Source organism: Pyricularia grisea, chromosome I (assembly GCF_004355905.1).
Source record: "Pyricularia grisea strain NI907 chromosome I, whole genome shotgun sequence".
In the NCBI taxonomy this organism is placed as follows: Eukaryota; Fungi; Ascomycota; class Sordariomycetes; order Magnaporthales; family Pyriculariaceae; genus Pyricularia; species Pyricularia grisea.
Genome location: NC_044973.1, coordinates 4,623,307 through 4,644,686, shown reverse-complemented (window position 1 = coordinate 4,644,686; position 21,380 = coordinate 4,623,307). Strand labels below are relative to the sequence as shown.

The window sequence follows — 21,380 nt, the reverse complement described above, 5'->3', positions numbered from 1 at the left end:
GGGCTTCTTGGTTTGGCTTCTTTACTAAAATAAAGAGAGAGGAACAAGACTCTAGAAAGTTTTTCATGGCGAGCTGGTCGCATGAGGGATTGTGCTTTGAGGGTTTCGTGCAAAAAGAACAATACTGCATCTCCAGATTTCGGAGCTTAGCAAGCTGTCACATAAGGCGAACAGGTTTACGAAGAGAGGAGACGGAGGCCGTGGAAATTGCCACCAGTTCTCACAGGCGAGCAATAATGTTCTTAGCAATACCCATAACCCTACTAACCATACACATCTACATCGCCATGACACTCCACTGGCTGGTCGTCAAGAAACACAATTTTTGGGTCTTCTTTTTGCTATACACATCAGCGCTGGTCGTTTTTGTCTCATTTTCCACCGTCTAACCCGAAAATAAAAGTCTGCCAGTCACAACTCCCCGAGCGACAATATCATTAGTAGCCTTGAGGGTTTTAACTCCCGACGGATTGAAGCTACTTAGGGTGTCTCTGGCTTTTACAGGCACATGCCATTGGCCTCTATGATCCCAGTTTCTTCGCCATTTTGAATGTTCGCCAAGTCCAACCTCCCAAGTCATATTTTCTTTCAGGGTACAAATATTGCATCTCCTATTCCAGTCGCATTGATTTCTATGAAATTGAGACTTCTGCCGTATACACGCCATAGACTTCTTTTCTTTTCGAAAAAGAAAGTAAGCTCAAGCTCGCTTGTTGAGCATGGGCTGTGTCAATTGGCAAGTATAACCATTTTCCAAGGAGAGTCTCGAAGCACTCTTCTGTAATAATGAACAAGTTCATTCGTGTCGTATCTTGGCCTGATCCGGATGTTTTTCTTGGCCAATTTGGGAGCAGCTCGGGCTAAACCGCTATTGCTTTTGGGGTGTTTTGGAGGCAAGGCAGTACCGGATTCAAAATGACAGCATACTGCGTTGTTTATAAGAAAAAGTAAAAGTAGATGGATAAAAAGGCATCGAGACATGTTGAAAACTTCAAAGAGGAAATATGCCAGTCCAGGGAAAGCTTGACTGCCAAAAAGTACAAGTTGAGGTCGAAAAGTATTTGCAATTCAGGTGGTGTGTAAGGTCAAAGAGTGTTGTTAGACTGGCAAATCGATTAACCGCCTGAAGAAAAAAAAAAAAAAAAAAAAAAACGGGGTTTGTTTATCATTACTGCATACACAATCGGGTTCTCTGGTTTCTGCTTGGCTTGACCTGCCCTGTGCCCTGTTTCTATAAATACGACGAAATAACCGGACCACACCCCAGCTATTTTTATATGATTGAGTAGGGATATATGTAATTGCAACTTCAATTTAACCCTAAGCTTCACCGATCAACTTGTGCTGCTCCCCACGGCTTTTCCGCACGATTGCATGGATATGGCAGAGTTCTTGATGTGCAACGCTTCTTTCTTTTGGTTCAAGAATGAAACGTTTATTAATCTTAATGGTGGGTGATTACTTACAAGGAGGTAAAAACAAGACGCTCTATTTTATTGAATCTAAATCTTCCAGAGACTTTCGCTATCTTCTAACCCAGAGCTTCAGATCGCAACAATGAAATCCTGCATTCACCTCGTTGCAGTGAATAGTTCAGCTTTTATCTGATGGGCCCATTGGGGATTGCAGACATGCAAAGGAAGAGCCAAAGGAACGGGTGTAGCAGTGTGCACGAGCTTTGAGGAAGTTTGTACGAGACGCGGCGTTCAATGGTGACTTGTGAATGACGTCCTCAGGATAACGACAAACTGCAAACATGGCTTGAATCTTGGATCCTTAGTTTCAACTTGGATTGGTCTGCTTCTACACAAGTAATGCACGCTCAAATAGTCTAGTCGTTTCTTGAGGAGTACAATACGGTGGGTGGTTGAGCATCGCAACCTCGGTGTTCAGCCTCTTCTTATCGGCGGACCTGAAAGCCAAGCTCACAAAGTCGATGGTCGCTGATAAGCTGTAATTGCCTTTTTCCGTGGACTACTCTAAACTAAAACCGTTTCCTACATCCAGTCTATGCACAATCCGTGGAAGGGCCGTACCAAAACTAAGCAGCTGCCCTCGTCCGGTCACCAGTTGGGATGGCACTGCCGCCGGTCTCCTCATCCATCTGGACGGTCGGGACGGCCTTGTTGTCGTCGAGGCCGAGCTTCTCGGCGCCCTGGTCGACATGGTTGACGCCTCCAAAGAGAACATCCATCTCCTCGAGGGGCACCTTCTTTGTCTCGGGGATTAGGAAGTACACAAAGACGGCGAGTACGATGTTGATGGCCATGAAGAAGAAGAGACACTTGAGGCCACTGTTTGGCATCAGATGGAGAGAGTTAGTAAGTGGGACGGATCGATCAGGAAAACCAAGCAATGAATGGAGGAAGCAAAAAAGGGATGCCAGAAAAAGAAAAAAAAAGAAAAAGAGAAGAACGTACGTATCCTGCAAGAACTTGGGAAAGAACTGCTGAAAGATTGTGTTTGCCACGTTCTGCATCTGCGAGCACATGCCGACCGCCTGCGCGCGCACGTTCATTGAAAAGACCTCGGCGGTCCAGATCCAAGTCGTGGCGCCCCAGCTGGGCTTGTAAAAGAAGGCAAACATGAAGAGCAGGAAGACGATGGCGATGCCGACCGGCTGTGTCTTCCTGCCGCCGTCAATGTCCGGGGTGGCGAGCCCGACGACGGGCACGGCGAGCATGCACAGGCTCATGCCGATGGCGCCGACGATGAACAGCCAGCGGCGACCAAAGCGGTCGGCCGTCCAGGCGGCGTTGAGCGTAAAGATGATTCCAAAGGTCGCGTTGAGCGCGTTGATCAGGTTGATGGTGGTGACGTCGGGCCATACCTTTTTGTAAATGGCCGTGCTGTAGCTGTTGAGCGTGCCTTGACCGGTAAGCTGGAGAAGGGTGTGCTGTTAGTAAATGTGCACCAGGGATGAAAAGTCCTTCTTCATCACACCCCTTCCCGCCCGACTTACCTGCTGCCCAACGTTGAGGACCATAGCCAGGTAAAGCCTCTTCCTGACGGAAGCATCCCTGAATAGCGCCTTGTAAGACGAGCCCTGCGAGAGTTCCTTCTCGTACTCGATGGCCTCGCGGATGGTCGCCACCTCGAACTCGACCTCCTCTTCGGTCTCGCGGACCTTGCGCAGCGCTGCCCGTGCGCCCTCGATGTCGCCGTGTCGCTGGATGTGCCAACGCGGCGACTCAGGGATCCAAGGGATCAGCATCATGATGATGACGGGCACCAGCGCCTGGAGGATGACCACCGTGCGCCAGTCCCAGTGGCCGAGGCTTTTGCGGTTCTGCGAGCAGGCGTAGTTGGTCCAGAAGCAGATGAAGGAGCCGACGCTGTAGAAGAGTTGCCAAAAAGTCTGGGAAAAGGTGAAGAAAGTTACTTGTCAGCCTCATGGACGCGGTGATTCTTCAGGTAGGTGATGGAAAAGAACATACCATGACAACTCCGCGGATTTCAGCGGGCGCCATCTCATTAATGTAGACGGGGCCAGCAGCTGTGGACAGATTTATGTGTGAGATCAGATAATGGACTCCATCGAGTATGCAAATCAGGTACAGGAGCACCGTCTGGACTTACTCAAAGCCAAGCCTACGTCAAGCAAGAAACCGTAAAGTTAGCAGTTGCACAGCAGGCAATACCGTAGCCACGAGACCTGTGAGAACTTACCTTGACCGAGACCAATAACCACACGCCCAGCAATGAAAACGCCGATGCTGTGGTACGGAGCAAAAGCCTGCATGAAAGTCGCCACCACAGTGGTAGCGCACCCGGCGAAGATGGCCCATCGTCGACCCAAGTAGTCGGCCTGCAGGGTTCAAAGTCGCGGCAGAACATCAGTTTCGATAAAATCAACAACAAAGTCTCCCCAAAGCAGTCCGGAACTTACCGTCGGGCCACCAATGAAGAACCCAGATATGATAGCTCCGATGGTGTACGCCGTGTTGATCAGGCCAATCATGTATGCGTCGGTAGCCTGAGCAGACGACTTTGTCAGTGTTTCTGTCCGAAGGTTGACGACTGGGACCAGGGTCGCGGTGTTTGATGCTTGCCTACCGAGTTGAGATCAAACCACTCGAGCCAGTGGTCACTGCCCTGAACACTGTTGAAGACGGAGGCATCGTATCTGCGACATGATCAGAATCCCAAAAGTCAGACGAGAACTTCCCCATATATAAGTAAGTGGGTGGCTAAGATGGTTTTGCTCAGCTCAAAAAGAAAAGATATCGCAATACACATACCCGTAAAGCACCATGGCCATGGCAGCGACCATGCACACGTACCAGTTGTACGCCCGCGTTGAGGAAACCATCTTGACTCTTGTATTTACCAGCGCAGAATAGTGACGGATGCGTGCGTGGTAATGGGCGAGGTGATAAAGAAAGAATGAAGGCCCCAGATATTCTGATGGCCGGCATCGTAAAAGGGTTTTTATCTACTCACCCCGTACGTTATCGGGGCATCTCCATACGAGCTTACGAACGGCCCCGGACTGGGGATGGATCAGGACCTAGTTTAGTGCCTGTGGAGCACGCCGGGGTCGATGGAGGTGATGGTAAGGATGGGGTCATATGTCTTTTTTTTTTCTTCTTCTTTTATCTTTTCATCGGCGTGCCTTCGTTGTGTTGACGACACACTCAATCGAAAATGGAGCAGCAGAATATAAATCGCCAGGCGGTCAACACATAATAAGTAAAAGACTTTCAAGTTTTTTCAATAACCGAGAAATCGCGGTTTAAAGCCAAAAGAAAAGGGAAAAAATCCTCACATTTATCCCTTGATGACCAGCAAAGTTGAACCAATTTAAACCTTGCGATACTGTCAATTTACGCCCCATGGGATCTTGGAGTAGGACTGGGGTAGATGCGGAGAAGCGGAGTGCACGCATGGGGAAGGCTCTGGCACCAAATCTTCCACGAATGAAAATTTTGCCGCCTACAACCCCGGCCGGGGATGCAGGGTCAAGGCTGTATGATTCTGAATTTTGCTCAAGCTTTCATTTTTTTTTTTTTTTTTTTTTTTTTTTTTTTTTTTTTTTTTTTTTTTTTTTTTTTTTTTTCTGGTCCGGCAGGCTGAGAAACCATGGTTGAGTCAAGCTGAGATGCCGCTTGCCGCCGATTGGTAGACAGCTGATATTTTCGCAATCGTGTTATGGAACCTCATGAAAATCAAGAGTGTCATTTACGCTACATTATATCTATCTCGCTGACATATATGCTGGGAAATCATCTGTGACTATGTCAAGTTTAACTCAGGTAAAAGAAAGTATCCAAAAGTCATTCCGAAGATCCACTGATACAGTTGGCCAGGTAAAACCATTCGACAAATAAGAGGGCCAACAGTAACCGATATTGTTCAAAAGCTAGGATAGCCGATCATATACCGCCGCCTTGGCGCATAATCTCATTAATGTCAACTGGTGCCCAGTTGACCTCGGCTGGTCGTGTATGATGCTGTACTGGCGGGTGTTGTTGGACCTGAGGCGGCAGAGGGTTTAGTTGGCCAGGAAAAGGCGGTTGATGCTGGAAATGAGGTTGTTGCATATGGGGCTGAGCAGAATAGGCTCCATGCATCATGTTTGGGTGTGGAGGAGGCCCTGACATCATTTGTATACCACCGCCACGTTGAGGTGGTGATATGTGTCTAGCAGACGGTGACATGTGCTGCTGTAAAGGAGGACTCATCGGGGCTATAGAGTGTGGTCCCATGGGCATTGAGTACTGGGGCGGAGGTGGTACCTGATGTTGAAGATGCGGCGTGGACACATGCGTCTGGGATCGATTATGCTGATGATGTGGCTGGTGCTGCTGGTGGTGCGGCTTTTGGTCTTGTTGCTGCTGGAGCTGTTGGCGCTGTTGTTCTTGCTGTTCGCTCCTCAAAACTTTGAGTTTCTCAATCCTCTGGCGCAAGTCCTTGCTCTTTCTGTCAAACTCTTGTGCAAGCATATTTGCGATGTTCCATCGATCGCCAAACTTTTTCAGTGTCGCAATTGTCTTTTCAACGCAGGCCAAGCTTCTGTCCAGATTATCACCTCCACGTCTTTCGGGCATAGGTGGGGGAGGGGCGGTTCCCGGGACTGAGAGAGGCACAGGCACTGGTGATTCCGACAACAGTGTTTCACCCATCTCATCCATGACAGCCAGAAACTGGGAACCCATAAAGTACACTCTCAACGCTTGATCATAGGTAAGCAACGCCCATGCTGACAAAGGCGATGGCTTCACTTCGCCGAGCACAATCTGCGGTTTCTCGTCTGGAGGGTGTACCATGTCGTACACGTCGTTCATGTAGGCGACTGCGTACTCGAATATCAAAAGTCGGCCGTGAGACGTTATCGTCGGTGCGCGCGAACTAGGCGCGATGCAGTAGACATAGCTGTACTTCAGTTCGAGCTCAAACAATTGGCGAATGGCAGTTGGCAGTCCTTCATCGCCATCAGGGAGTGATTCGAACCATTCGCGCATCTCGTGGCACATATGCCAAACATAGCCAGCTGCATTCTCGAGCGGCACCGATGGGTCGGATTGGACTAAAGTCTGGTACCAATGTGACTGCGTCTGACGGAGCTGAAACAACAAAATCGCTGGATCCGATGACTCGGGACCCTTGATGGTCCCGCTAATGGATGGGATGCGGCCAACTCCAGTCATGCTGGGTAGTGCCACGTTGACGGCGTCGTCCGTGAAAGAAAAGGCTCTAGCCGACATCATTCCAATGCACCTGTATCCAGTATTAGAGGCGTCAGACACGGTGATTCGTGTGCTAGTAATAGCAAACAAACATACCTGTCGAGAGCATAGGCGCAGTAGAAAATCTTCCTCCGCAGGTTTAGCTTGAACTTGTCGATTCGATCTGTGGATGATGGATCTTGATGGAAGCCAAGATCAATGATAGCACGGCAAGTGAATCCGATTAGATGCCAGCTGTCAAAGTGAGCCGGGTCAAATAAGGAGTATTGCGTGAGTAATAAAAGCGATCTGATCTGGGTTTCTTTGCCAGGCATCAGAGCCATATCGGCAAATGTCATCGCCCTGGTAACATATTCGACGCCGTTGCGGTAATATTCATCGTTGCAACTGTGACTCTGAGCCGTTGATGCAATCGCGAGTACCATCCAGAACAGCCAGCAATCATGATGCTTGAGATGTCGCCTGTCATCATGGTAGAGGTTCTCAACAGCGGAATGCAGATGAACATCTGGAAAGAATGGATACAAAGCATAGATGTTGTCGAGATAGTACTTGACGAGTCCTCGGGCGACATCACGGGGCGGATTGGTGTCTGTCTGGGGTTCTGGCAGGGGATCTGCGGTTGAAGCTGCCAACAAAAGCCTAGCAAAGGTCATGTTGCTAACCGAGGGCTCAAAGTCCTGCGCAGTTGCGTTGACCGACCTGAGAAGAGCCATGTGTCAGTAGGGCCATCGCTTCGAAATGGTGGTGAGATCTTCGAGGAGGTTTTCATGCAACAAGGAACAGTGCATTCGTACAAAAAGCCAAAGTCGGAGACTAGTGCATTAACATCGGAGTTCTCCCTCTGCCTGGCGGCCTTTCTGTAGATGGCTGCATGGATGTTGGCCATGGAGCCCTTGCGGTCATCCGAGTGTGCAAGTGGTGCATCGACATCGTGAAGGGCCATGGATGCCTTTCGAGACTTGGCAAACTTGAGCCGCCTCTCTAATTTCTCTACACGAAGCTCAAGAGCTGCAACATAGCTGTGATGAGACAGAATTTGGTCAGTCTATGATGGAGCCACACGTGACTCTGGTCCGAAGGAGCTTACCTGCGCTCCTTGCCGCGAGCAAACTGGTCGTTGGCTGCCGAACATTCGTTTTCGCGTCCTGCCTTTTCGCAAGCGGTACAAGCGGGGAGTTTTCCATCACACTAGATGAGGACGGTCCTCAGGTTAGAAGACTGGCCCATCGTAGGGATCATGATAAGGAATGTTTGTCATTCACCTTGACTTTGGCTGTTCGACCTAAAAAGACAGAAGAAAACCCAAGTCAGCCACGATGTAATTATTATAAATGCACCTAGCAAGTCTATGCGTGCGAAATTGATAAGTAAGACTTTTTGACTGACATCTTGAGCAAGCCGACACTGGCCTGGAAACCCTCAACAGGGGGTTCTCAGAGAAACTCGAGCGCGGCATCCTGGTTGAAAGTGCTGAAGCCACCAATAAATTCGACGATTACACCCTATAAAAATAAAGGTGCCTCGAGAGTCGGAAGAAAGACTACTTTAAAGCATGTGGCGCAAGTCCCCTTGGACACGAGATGTTCGCTGTTCGCATTCGCGGCAATGTCGCATTGGTTTTGCAAGAGCTTTGAGGGGTTGAATGGGGTGAGATGCGTGCGGCTCCTACAACAAGCGGCACCAGCAACCAAATCCGAAGGTCAGGTGGGGAAAGATCGACATTGAAGGCTCCAGCCGTTTGTAGACAGATTACCTAATCGCCTTGAAGTGACCCGACTGGGTTCAAACGCAGCTCGGCGGGGCCGAACGTGTCAAAGTCACTGACGTTGGTTTGTTTGGGTGGTTGCGCCCATGTGAACCGAAACCATTTAGCGCAGAACTAGCGGCTAGTATGCAGGCACACACACAAGTAAGCAGTCGCTGCGAAAAACTGGGATAAGATGCACGACAATGGATGGCACGCTTCACGTCGACTTGTCATATCCCTTGCTTTTCCATGCAAAGAAGGCTTCTAGAACTAGAACAAGCATAACCCTGCGGCTATTAATGGGTTCATGACATATCATATCAATCTATCTTTTTTTCGCCGGTCAATGCGAGCCTTTGGCTTCGAGTTGGGGGGGCCGCCCTTTCTCAACGGTCCTTGATCTTTGTTTGGAGAATAAACCAAGATTCCGGAAATTTAGGTAATTGCTTTGTTTGCCACTAGTTTTACTTTGCAATAGGATTTTGAAAGTCTCGACCGGACTTTATTTTGGAGAACCTAGCCATAACTTGAGTCTTTTACCGGTATTACCTTTTACTTGGCTTCAACACGGCCGCCAATATCATGACGCAGCAGCAGCTTATGCGAGTTAAGCTCAACCCTAAAATTAGGCCAGGTTTTTACCAGTTTAGCAGAGGACACACGACAAAAGGCAGAGGATTCATGGTCTCCCCCTTGAAAATGTAGTACCAAAGTATTTCTGTCTCATCTGCCCATAGCAGTATGCATGCATGGGGCCAAAATAGCCAAAGGGGATGCAACCAGACAACAGACGACAGGTCACACGCACGCAAGGGAGTCCAAAAACGTACAACAATAGTAGTATACAGTACCTACTCATGTCAAGAATAGACCAGCGCTAGTCAGGATTGGCGTCACAGATGCGTGGGATTTTTGGTCCACCAAGGGTCAGGGAGGCTCTGCGCCCCCGAATGGCCCCTGGGAATCCTTGTCGATGCAGCCCTGTTCTCCATTTACAGAAAAGTTCTAGAAGGCCAAAGGCTAAATGGATCTGACGCATGACGAATTGTTTTCATGCCCTGCCCTGCTTCGGTTGTTGTTGTTGTATGCGGCCCTTGTTTCCACCGTCAAGAAGTATGAACTGCGCCGCTGACAAACAAAACTGGTCCAAACTCAGTGGAACCGCTGTGTGTGAGGTCTCCCCCGGATGCTGAAAATTGGGGGTCGCTACCTACGTAACAAGGGGGACTTTGTTCTGGCGGGGCCCAAGGAATGCAAAACCACTTTAGGGACGGATCGGTGCAGGATGACAAGAACAGCAAAGGGCAACCAACTCGCACCTGTGTCCAAAAACCGGTCACCTTCCCCACGAACTTGGGCGAGTGAGTTACAAAAATTCGCTGTATTTCTGATCCCGGGTCATATGATTATGCATTTTATTTTTACCAAGACACGAAATCATAAGATGGCGAATCCGAGCGACACTGGCAGCGAGTCGAGAAGAAAGAGAAAAAAAAGGAGAGGGGCAACCGACAGACAGACAGATTTGCGACGAGGCGAGACTAGGTGATTTTCGTACAACCGCCAGTGTCTCAGTGACCTCTATGGCAGGCGCGACGGGAAGGCTAGTCGAACGAAGGTTGAAGCCCCAAGTTTAATTCAAGAACTAGCCCAGGATAAGCACCTTCCAAATGGTGGCCAAATTTACCTGTGGCTGTTTGGATCAACAAGTAATTACGTCCACCACCGGGGCCTGGTTTAGTACAACCACTATTACTGTGTACCTACGTAAGGTACCTTTAGGTATTGTTACACGTGGGAACCCCAGGAAAACCAGTAGCTTTCAAAAGTAGGTACCTTCTCACTTTACCTCAGGTATTCAGTTCCAGCCGCCCGATGATCAAAACGGACCAAATTCAGCTTTCCCCACAGGCTCCGTTGACCATCAGACCCCTACCATTCTCAGTTGGCAAGAAGCACAATCACCCACACACACGCAGGGACCGATAGTCTGCTTTCCGCCCCGTCCCTCGACTCGCCCCGCTTCCATCTATTCAGCTGTCATCGCGTCCCTCTCGAGTCCCGGCTTTCTGGAAGGAATTCAATTCTCCAGTTGCTTTGCCAAAACGATGCGACCAAGATTGATGCTGCAAATCAACGTGAAAAGAAACACAACCAAAATCATATAATCATCTATCCCTAACACGCATGACAAACGCCTGCAACCTTGTGAGAATCACCTGCGATTTTCATTGACCATTTTAATTTGTACCGGAGAGACCGCCAAACCCCTGCGTGCAGCAAACAACTCCCTTGCTTGAAATTGGGCGGCTGCCCGCACCACGTTCTACAGCACAGTACATACCGCACCTTATCGTCTGGGCAGAGGCAACGAGACGGGGGCCTGGGACAGGACGAATTGCCAACAAATAATCTCGCGCCTGAGCTTTTATGTCGTCTTCGTTAAGGCTGGCGGAGCAATTGAAGAGTGGCGGTATACACGTGCACTTTGTTGCACGGCAGCAGCAACTGATTGACTTTTACCAACCAGGAGTCGAGTTCCGGTCATACTAGGTAGCCTTGGTACTGCCCTGCCTGCCTATTTTGCCCGCCGTAAAACTCGAGGAGATTGATTGCCTTATCGACGCAGTCACAAAACCCGCACACCACCCCGACAACCACCGCTCAGTCACCAATTCCGAGGTTGGCTACCAAGAGATTGAACAGCTTTGGAAATCGAACAAAATCGCTCATAGATCCAGAATATTGCTTGAACCCACTTGCTCCTGAGTTGGCGACGCCTCCAAACGCCTTCAAAAATGGACCCCTCGTTCATTTTTGGGGCTTTACCAGTCGGCACTCTCCCTCGTCCACAGACGACACAATCGACCCAGTACTACCACCCTCAACGCCCACCGCTACCGGCTGCTGCTGCTCGTGTGCGCCAACAACATCGTGACGACGACGGCGACGGCTCGTCGAATCGTATCGCGCATACACTCACAGCATGTTGCCGTTGCCGCCAGGTATGTTTCCGATACATGCTCTGCTTCCCCAATGGCGCGCCTCGACATAGATCTGGCTCTGTAGAGAATAATAGTGCCATGTGCATCTATGTCGCAAGCCTAGCGACAAGAGCTTCCCCGCTAACAACTGACTCTTCATACAGCGCAAAACACGATGCGACCCGACACTTCCGCGCTGCCTTCCCTGCGAACGTTCAGGCTCCATTTGCGAATACTTTGACACCACCAAAGGCAAGAAGATCAACCGCAACTATGTAGTTCGACTGCAGACGCGCGTGCGACATCTCGAGTCGGAGCTTGCCCAGTTCACCGATGACGATGAGTTCCCTCGCAATACAGAGGATATGGTACGGCCAGGCGGGTTGGTCAAGCTGGACGAACATGATGAGACCCCCAGGTACCTTGGTCCGAGTAGCGGAATTGCCATGACAAGGTTGGTGATGGAGGATGCGAAGCGTTTCACGGAAGCAAAAAAAATATCCGATGTCATTCCATCGGTGGGCTCCCGAAGGATAGACAGGTCGAACAGGATGCAGAGTATTGTCAGTTATGGTGGGAGCATAAGTGGTCCAAGCATTCGCAAGAAGAGCTATCCTATGGTCAGCGCGCATGCCGCCCGGGAGCTGCCGTCGCGACCGATGGCGAACAAGTTGCTGGAGGTTTACATTCAAAGAGGTGAGTGCGCGCATGCAAAAATGTGCGTCTATGGTGTTCCGCGATCACGAACTAATATACCCCGCTCTCTTCAGGTCAAGTTTTCCTTCCAACCCTTCACGAGGTTGTACTTGCAAAAGACCTGGACGAGGTTTATAATGGAGACAAAGACCCGCACAAAAACTTTATTGTTTGGATGGTCTTGGCAATCAGCCTTCAAAAGCTGGAGCTGCAATATGCAGGTCTAGCTGACGGTTTCTACTTGGCAGCCATGCAGTACTTTGAGGAAGTAGTCAGGGCGAAGGACTTGCGAACACTTCAATGTCTCGTTCTCATAGGCCAGTATTCAACTCTGACTCCTACGCGATCAGCAGTTTACTACATCGTAGGCCTCGCTACTCGTATTTGCCAGCAACTGGGAATGGGTGAAGAAAAGACGATAAAACGAGAGTACGACATGGGGCTCATCGACATGATCACCTTTGATCTCAAGAGGAGGCTAAGCTGGATAATTCTGTCCATGGAATTCGGTCTAGCGCACAGTATGGGAAGGCCCAACGGTTTCGCCAAGGGCGATGACTTCATGGATGTTGGCTTTTTTGACAGCCGTCCGGATGAGCTCATAACAGCTGATGGGATCAAAGAAGGCCCTCCGAGCGAGAAGAAGCTCATGTCGATCCATTTCCTAAAGATGAGGCTTCTACAAGCAGAAATTAGACGCAAGTTGTACGAAAAGAAGCGGCCGGAACCAAGGGATGAGCGCCATCCTTGGTTTGCACAAATGCTGCAGAAACTCCAAGATTGGCGTGACTCTAGTCCGGAGCAACCGGCCTGGTGTGGTCCCTGGTAAGTGAATTGATTATCTACGCAGCGCAATTCTTGCCCTGGACACAGCTAACTCCGCTTAGGTTCACTGGCAAGTATCACAGCATGGTTGTCGCTCTTTTCAGGCCATCGCCGCAGGTACCAAAGCCTTCCAGTGCGGCGGCTTTGAGGTGCTTCGAGTCTTCGGCACATATCATCGAACTTTCGAGCCAGCAACTCAAGCAGTCGGCCGTAGACATCACATGGATATTCCTCTTGACCATCTACATGTCCCTTAACACGTTGCTCTGGTCCGTCTCATATCCCGAAGTGCGCAAAGTACATTCGCGTGAGCAGCTTGAGGAGTTGGTACAAACTTGCCTCGACACAGTTGACCAGTGTTCAGAAAGGTGGCCCGGCACAGCGATAGCATCACAAAACTATGCAAATCTTGCTAGAGCATGCATGCACAGTTACGAACAGGCGGACGAGCAGCCTGCTCCACCCGTGTTCTCAAACAGCTTTGCAACAACCCCTTCGCTAACTGACACCAGCTCACCCTCTGCATCGGATACATCCGCCCACACGGCCGCATCAACAACTTCAGCACCACCGCATCATCATCACCAGCAACCACCCGGACCGCCTTTGTTTAATAACTCTCAGTTGTTTGGTTACAGTTTTGATCAACCCCAGCAGCAGCAGAATCAGCAACAACAACACCAGCAGCAGCAACCAGAGCCGACATTCAAGTTCGAGAACACGTACGATGATGGATTCCCACCCCCTCGCCATCCACAGTTTCGCACAGGCTCCATTTTCTTCAATCCTGCGTCAGAATCAGGCGGCGGTGGCGGGAGGAGGCCGTCATACTTTCCTCCAGATTTTGTACAGGATGAAGGTCCAGGGCCTAATCAAATCGATGAGCCCACACCACCTGCTTCCACTACGCCACACGCCAGCAACCTCTCGTCTCCTCGTAATAATATTCCAACTCCGCCAGAGTCTCTAGGCAATGGTAGCCATTCTCAATCAAACAATGCGCTGTCCCCGGCTATCAACTTTGCCGACTCAGGATCTGTTCATCACACTCCGGTCATGAGCCATCAAAGCCCCCCGATGCCTCACGGGTCAATGACTCCAGGCGCGCCGGCCATCAAGTTTACCCCACAGACGCCGCAAACGCCCCAAGGCCACCCCACGCCGCAGGGGACGCCACAACAACGGCCAATTTTTGCAGTACCCGCGCTGCCGCCTCACGCACAGCAGAATCAGCGGCACCACCAGAATGTGCAGCAACACAACCCGCAGCATCAGCATCAGCCGACGCAGTGGTTCAACCAGCCCCCGCCAGTCATGTCTCAATATGCCGGCTACTCGCAGAACAATGCCGCCGTGTTCAGCAACAGCACGCACAACTTTGGTGACCCTGGCAGCGCGGCTGCAATGCTTGGCGCCATGCCACCTGCGGGATTCGGCGGTCAACACATGAATCATGGCCCCCACGATGGTCTCGGTAACTTTGGTGGTTACTCGATGGACCCGATGAGGCAGGGCAGTCTGACGCACGAGCAGCTGTCGGAGCTCATGGGCGTCCTTGAACAGGATGGCATGACTGAGATCAACCAGCTGCTTGGCATTGGCCCAAGTGGTAACGGCGGTGGTGGTGCTCAAGGTGAAGTGAGGTGGTAATCTCTGATTATCATAGTTTTATTTTGTCTGGTGTTTTTGTGTTGATATCTCGTTGGTTGACGAACAACCTGGTATCATATGAAATCCATGTACTCTTTTTTTTCTATTTGTCTAAAATGCTAATGTCAGCGCAAGGGTGGTATCTATCTATTGGGTGAGAACATAAGGCAGGACATTATAGACGGTTTGTTTATTTGATGCAACAGCGTTTAGTAGCAAGGACGATTTGGTTACGAAGTACAAAAAGAAATGAAATTAAACAATGTTTTATCAATGTCACTCTCCTCCTCTTTTCCCAGTGTAACCCGGTATCTCTAGATGAGCATAGTTTCGTTAATACCTGGGATAGGTTCCAACGTATGTCAACCGATATGCACAGACGTGGAAGGTTTCGACAATTAACAAAAAGCTACTACACAGCACAGGGGACTTTGTGGGGATCTGACAACTGCTGCTCATCATTTCACTCTTTTTTGTATTCATGATTTTTTAATCGCTAGTCATCATGGGATTCTTTCCCTTTTTTTTTTCTTTCTTTTTTTTCTACACAGATCCACCCAAAAGTCCCGCTTGGGAAGGGGTTCGCATATATCAGACCACCTATTCAGGGGTTTTTCATCCAAACTCATGGTTAGTATTGATCATCCTAAAACCCCCGTATTCAAGCAGGAAACCCTCCCGTGTCGCGGATTTCCGTTGTTTACGGGGGAGGGCCAGACCTCAGCTCGACCTGTTTCGTCTCCACCACCGTGGACGAGGATCCTTCTGTCGGTGGCGGCTGCGATGCTGACGATCCCGTGGGGACAGTAACCCTGGCTCTGCCCGAGACCTTTTTCTTCTTTTTGGCACCGCCAGCTGTGGGTAGCGGTGGTAGGCCGGGGGCCTCCTTGACCCACCTGACGACTGCGGCGGCGCGCTCGGTCCAGATTGGATACTCTCTGCTGTCCTCATCATAGGCGTCGGCTGCAGCGGCCGCGGCGGAGGAGGCTGCGACAGTTGCTACGGAGTTACTGGGTGCGGTGATCGTGGCGGGGTTCATGCCCGTCGTCGTGTTGGTTGAGGACGTGGCGTCTAGCTGTCTCGGTGCAGCGGCGGAGTTGCTGACGGGATTGCTGGATAGGGGCGTGGGGCGGCAGAGGGACTCCCACGATGTGTGCAGGCCGAGCCATTCTGGGCCGTTGACGCGGCGCAGCACCTCGATCCAGTCGGCGCGGGCGGGGGAGCGGCTGGCTTGGAATATGGGATAGCCGTCGGCGAGGCGGGCGAGACGGCCGACCATGTGTGCATGGCGGAGAAGCTCCTTGGTACTGGTCTGCAAGAGGCTGTGGCAGAGGAGCAGGGCGTGAAGGGCGTCGGAGAGGAGAGGGTGGTAGGTTATATACTCGGTTCTGGACGGGGAGGGAGGTTTTATGGTGGCGGTAACGTTTTCGGGTGTAATGATTGTCGTAGTTTGGTTCGGTGAGGATGTTGATGATTTTTGTGGAGGTGTGTCGTTGGTATCCTTTTGCAATGGTTGTAAGGGTGGATATGGTGGGAGGTCGGATGGTGGGGTGGGTTCGAATAGTTGCGACAGGCGGTATGTCCTGTGTTGTGGTTGTGATGTTGCCGGTGAGCGGCCGTTGGGATGTGACAGACGCGAGCTGTTACTGCTACCGCCGTTCCTGCGCGAGTAGTCCTCACTATCCTCGAGTGGGAAGTCGGGGGAGTATTCTATGTGGTCCAAGAATGCCATGTAATCCCGCAACGCGCGCTTGGCAATGGTTTTGAGGAGCTTGCGCGCCGCTATCTGCTGCGCCTCAGCCTCCTCCTCATTGCTCGGGCTCGGGGCCGTTGGGTCCCCGTTCGTCGCGGCTGCATGGGGGCCGCGGGCGTCGGCGCGCCATTCTGATATTCGTGCGTCACTATCCTGCTTGTCGGAGGGAGGCAACGCCGCGTAGACGCACTGACAAGCCCTCGAGAGGTAGGCCGCGCCTCGCTGGAACATGAGCTGCATCTCGAGGCTAGTCGGCTGCTCGTCCTCGCCCAGCTTGACCTCAGGCAGCCTCCTCCCGGTGGTCGGTGCGGGCACGACCTCGTCGCGGCTATTATGCGCCGGTCTGTGGTATCGGAGCAGCTGAATCGCCGAAGTCAGATCGGCGACGGCGCCGTCAAAGTCCTCGCCAAAGACACGCAATATGGCGCGCGTGCGGAGGTACTCAGGCTCCATGGGCCTTGCGCCGACGATGTTGTTGAGTGGCTCGAAGGGGGTCGACTCGACGACGTGACGGGAGGGGATCTTTTCGTGGAAGAAGTGAACGTAACTCGCGTCGACGTCGTCGGGCTTTTTGTCCAGCACCAGCTCGGCCACATTCTCTAGACTCGTCGTACCTTGCATTATAGCGACACTCGTGGCGATCTCATCTATCCGGTAGGCCTGTGATAGGCGGCGCGTGGCCTGGTCGCGCATCCTGTGCTTCCTCTCGTGGGACAACCGCACCTTGCTACCCGGACCGAACCCATTGGCGGCATTAACGGTCAGGGGTGTTGCCTCACCAACGAGGCGACGGATCTTTACGAGGTCGAAGAAGACGCCTGGATCTATAGGCCGGGGCCGTGGGGAGTTGTAATTGGAGTGTGCGAGTGATTCGAGCGCTTCAAGAGGGAGGTGCAGCCAGGGGCCGTGGAAGGAGGATATATATCGCCAGTGCCTGGATTGCAGTGTTGCTGGTCGTTAGCTTCGGAGCCTCGCATAATTGGTCAAATTGTACCATAAGGGAGTGGAAGAAGAAGATGAAGAAGAAGAAGAAAAAGCTGACTTGTTCCGACATATTATGAGCGGCACGCCCTCGCCGCTACCGCCTGCCACCGTCTTTTTAGATTTTGACGTTGTCGGGGGCTTCTCTTTTTGGAGACTCTGAGGGGTAGCTTGCGCCGAGGACTCGGAGCCTACTGACGAATCCCCATTGCTGGTGACATTTTTCTTCTTCTTGGCCATGGCTCGATTAGATAGCAGGTGGAGAAAAAAAAAAAAAAAAAAAAAAAAAAAAAAAAAAAAAAAAAAGAAAATGAAGCAATTCTATAGAGTATGGGAAATAAACTGCTTGCTATTGCCCTCGAGCTATAAAAACAAAGAAGATTATGTTTTATCTGCAAAGCAGCGAACTGTTTATATCGCCATTGGGGGATAATTTGGAGAGACGGAAGTCCTTTTTTTTCCCCTTTCTTTTTTTGCCAGGGCAGTCGTATTGTTTGGACCCCAGGTTCAATTCGAGTTTGAATGTCGGCGGGGTGGAAGTCGCGAGCTGAACTGTCGATGGTAAAGGAATGAAGGAGGGGAGGGGTTCGCTCGGTCGTTTAATTGCGGTTTGTCCCCTAACGGACAGCGTGTTATATGTATGGCAGTTGCATAAAGCAGGTACAAGGTAATTGGAATTGAAAATGTAGAAACAGCATCCTGTATCGATGGAATGTCCAAGGTATGGTACCGGCGAGAGCAAAAGGATAATTGACTAAGAAAAAAAAAAAAAAAAACAGAAAAAAAAAAGTAGCTACCTATGGGGTTGGACCTGTCACAGCACTCAGCTGGCTCATGTCAGAAGGCTGCTGCTGTCGATCGGAATTTTCGTCATTCGCGGGCTGCCGAGTCCAATCAACATCATTGAAACAAAAGCCCTCTTTCCTTAGGTAGTCCAGGCCCCTCGAACCGCAAAACCCTGCGCCGCCCAGCCTGGTGGATTTGATTAGCGGGGACCCACTTCCATCAAGGAAGCCCGAGTCCCCCTTCAAAATCGATGTCTTTCTTTGTCAGGGTCTGTTTGATTGAATATCACATGTAATCATAGATAGGTATGCAGCACCCTTGGTCAGCAAATATTAGGTAGGTCAAAAGAGCGCTAAGTGTTACTACGGTGCGATAAAGAATAAGTAAGGTGTGTTGCAGTGCAGACTCATCAGACGAAGGTCTAACTTTTGCATCCATCAAGACATTGCAAGAAGTTAAAATAATAATCTTCGCAGCTATAATTATGCCCAACCCAATCGCCAGCAGATATAGTACAACACATGGAAGGAGAAGAAGAAGAGAAGAAGAGAATCATGAATCCTCTACCAGATCAGTCATAGTCTTGACAAGTTAACCACAAAACCCCCTTTTTTTTTTTTTTCTCGGAATGACGTTTTAGATTGACCTGAAAAGTGTCAATCATGACTTTTTCCGCATTACATGTATATCATGGAGAGCGTTTTGATTCCCATTACGCATTAGACAGCACGCTGGAGCGAAACAGTAATACCCTGAGTGTTGCTAGTGCTTCTCGGGACCATGATGGAGGGTATGCTATAACAATGGTTCTTTTTGAACGGATTCTTGTCGGCAATGATTTTAGCTACCGGAGTACCAAGGCTGCCGCGGCTGCTATTGTTGACAGGCAGCGACGAGCCGACACCGATCTGAGTTGCTGGCGTGTACTAGGCGAAGCGTAAATCGTTGAGGTGCAAATTCTTGGTGAACCGCGGTAGCTTTTGATCACGCTCATACATGAAACCGCAGTTGTTGCATAATGTCTAGTAGCCATGTCATGGTCAGCAAATCAGTCACTGAATCGGACAGAGCAGAAGAAAAAAAAAGGTGAGAGATAAGCTTACTCTTGGTCCATGTGGTCCGTCACGGACGGCCCATACGCATGTTCCTCCCACCTTGCAGTGCGCGCATCGCCACTGATACCGCTCTGCATCCGTCAGGGAGCCTCCTCCTCCGTAGCCGCCACCGCCGCCGACGTCTGGAGTTCCCCTACCACCAGGCGTGGACGACCTACCGACTGGTGACAGGCTTCGGAACCTCCGCTTCTTCTTGCTGCGTTCTCCACGTCCCATACGTTCCTCCTCTTGCTCAATCAGGCCGCCAAACCCAAAGCCAACAGGTACACCGCCGGCCATACCGGCCAAACTGCTGAACCGAGCCGTTTCTCGCCTCAGTCGCCTGATCTGCCTCTCTCGGTCGCCCTCGCGCTTCTCCATCTCCTCCTTAGAGAGCATCTCCAGCCGGGGCTCCCAGTCATCGGCAAGGTGGTCCGGGTCGTGGCGCCAGCCAGCCGCGGCACCACCGTGAACCGTAGACGAAGAGTAGACGCCCAACGATGGATCGAGACTTCCTACATCGCCTGCCAGACCGGAAACCAGTCCACCAGACTCACAAGCCTCCTTTTTCAGTCGCAACACCGCCTCATAGATGGCATGTGTCATGGCCGGGACCCATTCGCCGGACAGACCCAGATCTTCGCAGGTCACTTTGGCAAACGCCTCGGCTGTGCCTGGTGGATGCAGCAATGACCACTCAAACTTGTCCGTGTAAAGCTGCGATCCGAGATGTATGTTGAGCTCCACAACGCAGCGATAAGTGTCGTCGAGGTTGAAGTCTTCCGAGTCGGCCGTGACGTGCTCAGCAGTGGCAGTAACCTCACCCGGTAGTACCGATGTTGTTGGTACTGGTGTGGCTGGCGCCACGGGTCGTGAGGGCGTGTTTCGTCCAAGCGCCGCGCTCCGGAGTGGTGTATCTGATCGGCCGATTATCGGCGTAGACGATGTGTCGCGGTCTGCTGCTCCTTGGGCTGGCGGGACTTGCTTCTGCGCAGAGTGGAAGAGCGGGTGGAGTGCGACACCGGCATACTCCTCAAGCTGTGTCCGGATTTGTTTGCTGATCTCGCCGATGACATGCGCCTTGTTGGGAAGGTCAAGATCCTGGGCTAGCTGTGTCGCAAAGTGATCTGTCGTAATAAGGGTCTCATGAAGATTCCACATGAAGGTGTCTTTCAGGCGATACGGCGGCGTCATCTCCTTTGGTTGATTGGGGTCGTCGACCTTGGATATGTTAGGGCCCGGTATGAATGCGGGGATCTCAACGTCCAGCCTGATGGGAATCAGAGTCAGGGGGAGCTGCGCCTGGGCAAAATTGTGCGCTTCTGGCCTGTTGATGCGCGTCTTGCCCATCCACTCCCTCCAAATGCCTGGCACCGTCACGGGTGTCGTCGTCTCCTTGTTGACCCTCTCGGAAGGGTCGGCTTTGTTCACGCTATCTTCGCGGCGCAAACTTCGCAGACCGGTCGGTCGGCGTCGGTTGTCGTCATCGTCGTCATCGTAGTCGTCGTAGCCGTCTTCGGCATAGTTAATTACCGTCGTTCCTCGTTTGGTTGTGCGTGATATCGGGCCAGCTTGCGGCTGGTTGATAACAGGGATGAGGAGCGAGTTGTTGTACGTGCGCAATCTGGGCGCGTAGGATGAGGTGAAGGCCTGCGGTCCCGAAGGCGCCGAGACCGCCGACATTTTGGCGGCGGCGCGACTTGCGCGGTTGCTCGAATGCAGGTAGGGGTTTTCGCGCAGAGTTGAGCGGAGGAAGGAGCTCTGGGTCCAGATGAAGAAACGGCAAGCTACCTAAGTAACGGGCGGTACACGGAATTGAATACTGGTCTGAAATGCAGGTAGGCGACCAAACGAGCTTTCAGCTATATCAGATGTGAGACCGAGGTCCAATGCGCGGCGACAGTGAGGTTTGTGATGGGAAAAGTGACGTTTCGTGTTTGATAGCGATAATTGGAGGGACGCCCTCACATGCTCCTTCTCCCAATTCAATGCAATGCAAAAGCCAGTCGCGTCGAGGGAAGATTTCTGACCCGCGATCTTGATGACTAAGGTGACCTGAGGTAGATGCGCTAAGCCCTTTTTGGAGTAGCTAGATCTTCAACGAAGGTGATCGCTGCCCAGTGGACCCTAACCCTTGTCAAGTTAGTTTACTGGTCATCGACTCCACTACAA

At 51.2% G+C, this 21,380-nt stretch overlaps 5 protein-coding genes across 5 annotated transcripts; 1 reads left to right on the top strand and 4 right to left on the bottom strand.

Moving 5' to 3' along the window:
• Nucleotides 1-1,795: 1,795 nt before the first annotated feature.
• PgNI_06442 (uncharacterized protein) lies at nucleotides 1,796-4,728 on the bottom strand. The gene is made up of 8 exons (XM_031126466.1): nucleotides 4,242-4,728; nucleotides 4,057-4,126; nucleotides 3,890-3,976; nucleotides 3,670-3,808; nucleotides 3,438-3,496; nucleotides 2,963-3,358; nucleotides 2,421-2,881; nucleotides 1,796-2,294 (listed from the first exon to the last, which is right to left on the bottom strand). Exons 1-8 carry the CDS (start codon nucleotides 4,310-4,312, stop codon nucleotides 2,042-2,044), a joined length of 1,536 nt encoding a protein of 511 aa, XP_030983306.1. The 5' UTR covers nucleotides 4,313-4,728; the 3' UTR covers nucleotides 1,796-2,041.
• A 446-nt stretch (nucleotides 4,729-5,174) lies between these two features.
• On the bottom strand, nucleotides 5,175-8,328 carry PgNI_06441 (uncharacterized protein). The gene is made up of 6 exons (XM_031126465.1): nucleotides 8,079-8,328; nucleotides 7,955-7,974; nucleotides 7,780-7,880; nucleotides 7,487-7,711; nucleotides 6,786-7,391; nucleotides 5,175-6,720 (listed from the first exon to the last, which is right to left on the bottom strand). The coding sequence occupies exons 1-6, from the start codon at nucleotides 8,146-8,148 to the stop codon at nucleotides 5,376-5,378; spliced, it is 2,367 nt and encodes a 788-aa protein (XP_030983291.1). The 5' UTR covers nucleotides 8,149-8,328; the 3' UTR covers nucleotides 5,175-5,375.
• A 2,190-nt stretch (nucleotides 8,329-10,518) lies between these two features.
• PgNI_06440 (uncharacterized protein) lies at nucleotides 10,519-14,815 on the top strand. The gene is made up of 4 exons (XM_031126464.1): nucleotides 10,519-11,444; nucleotides 11,588-12,119; nucleotides 12,194-12,944; nucleotides 13,007-14,815. Exons 1-4 carry the CDS (start codon nucleotides 11,238-11,240, stop codon nucleotides 14,592-14,594), a joined length of 3,078 nt encoding a protein of 1,025 aa, XP_030983305.1. The 5' UTR covers nucleotides 10,519-11,237; the 3' UTR covers nucleotides 14,595-14,815.
• A 479-nt stretch (nucleotides 14,816-15,294) lies between these two features.
• PgNI_06439 (uncharacterized protein) lies at nucleotides 15,295-17,604 on the bottom strand (the record flags this gene model as incomplete). The annotated part of the gene is made up of 2 exons (XM_031126463.1): nucleotides 17,390-17,604; nucleotides 15,295-17,281 (listed from the first exon to the last, which is right to left on the bottom strand). Exons 1-2 carry the CDS (start codon nucleotides 17,566-17,568, stop codon nucleotides 15,295-15,297), a joined length of 2,166 nt encoding a protein of 721 aa, XP_030982725.1. The 5' UTR covers nucleotides 17,569-17,604.
• Nucleotides 17,605-18,559: 955 nt separating this feature from the next.
• Nucleotides 18,560-21,176, bottom strand: PgNI_06438 (uncharacterized protein). The gene is made up of 2 exons (XM_031126462.1): nucleotides 19,218-21,176; nucleotides 18,560-19,136 (listed from the first exon to the last, which is right to left on the bottom strand). Exons 1-2 carry the CDS (start codon nucleotides 20,889-20,891, stop codon nucleotides 19,041-19,043), a joined length of 1,770 nt encoding a protein of 589 aa, XP_030982561.1. The 5' UTR covers nucleotides 20,892-21,176; the 3' UTR covers nucleotides 18,560-19,040.
• Nucleotides 21,177-21,380: the final 204 nt, after the last annotated feature.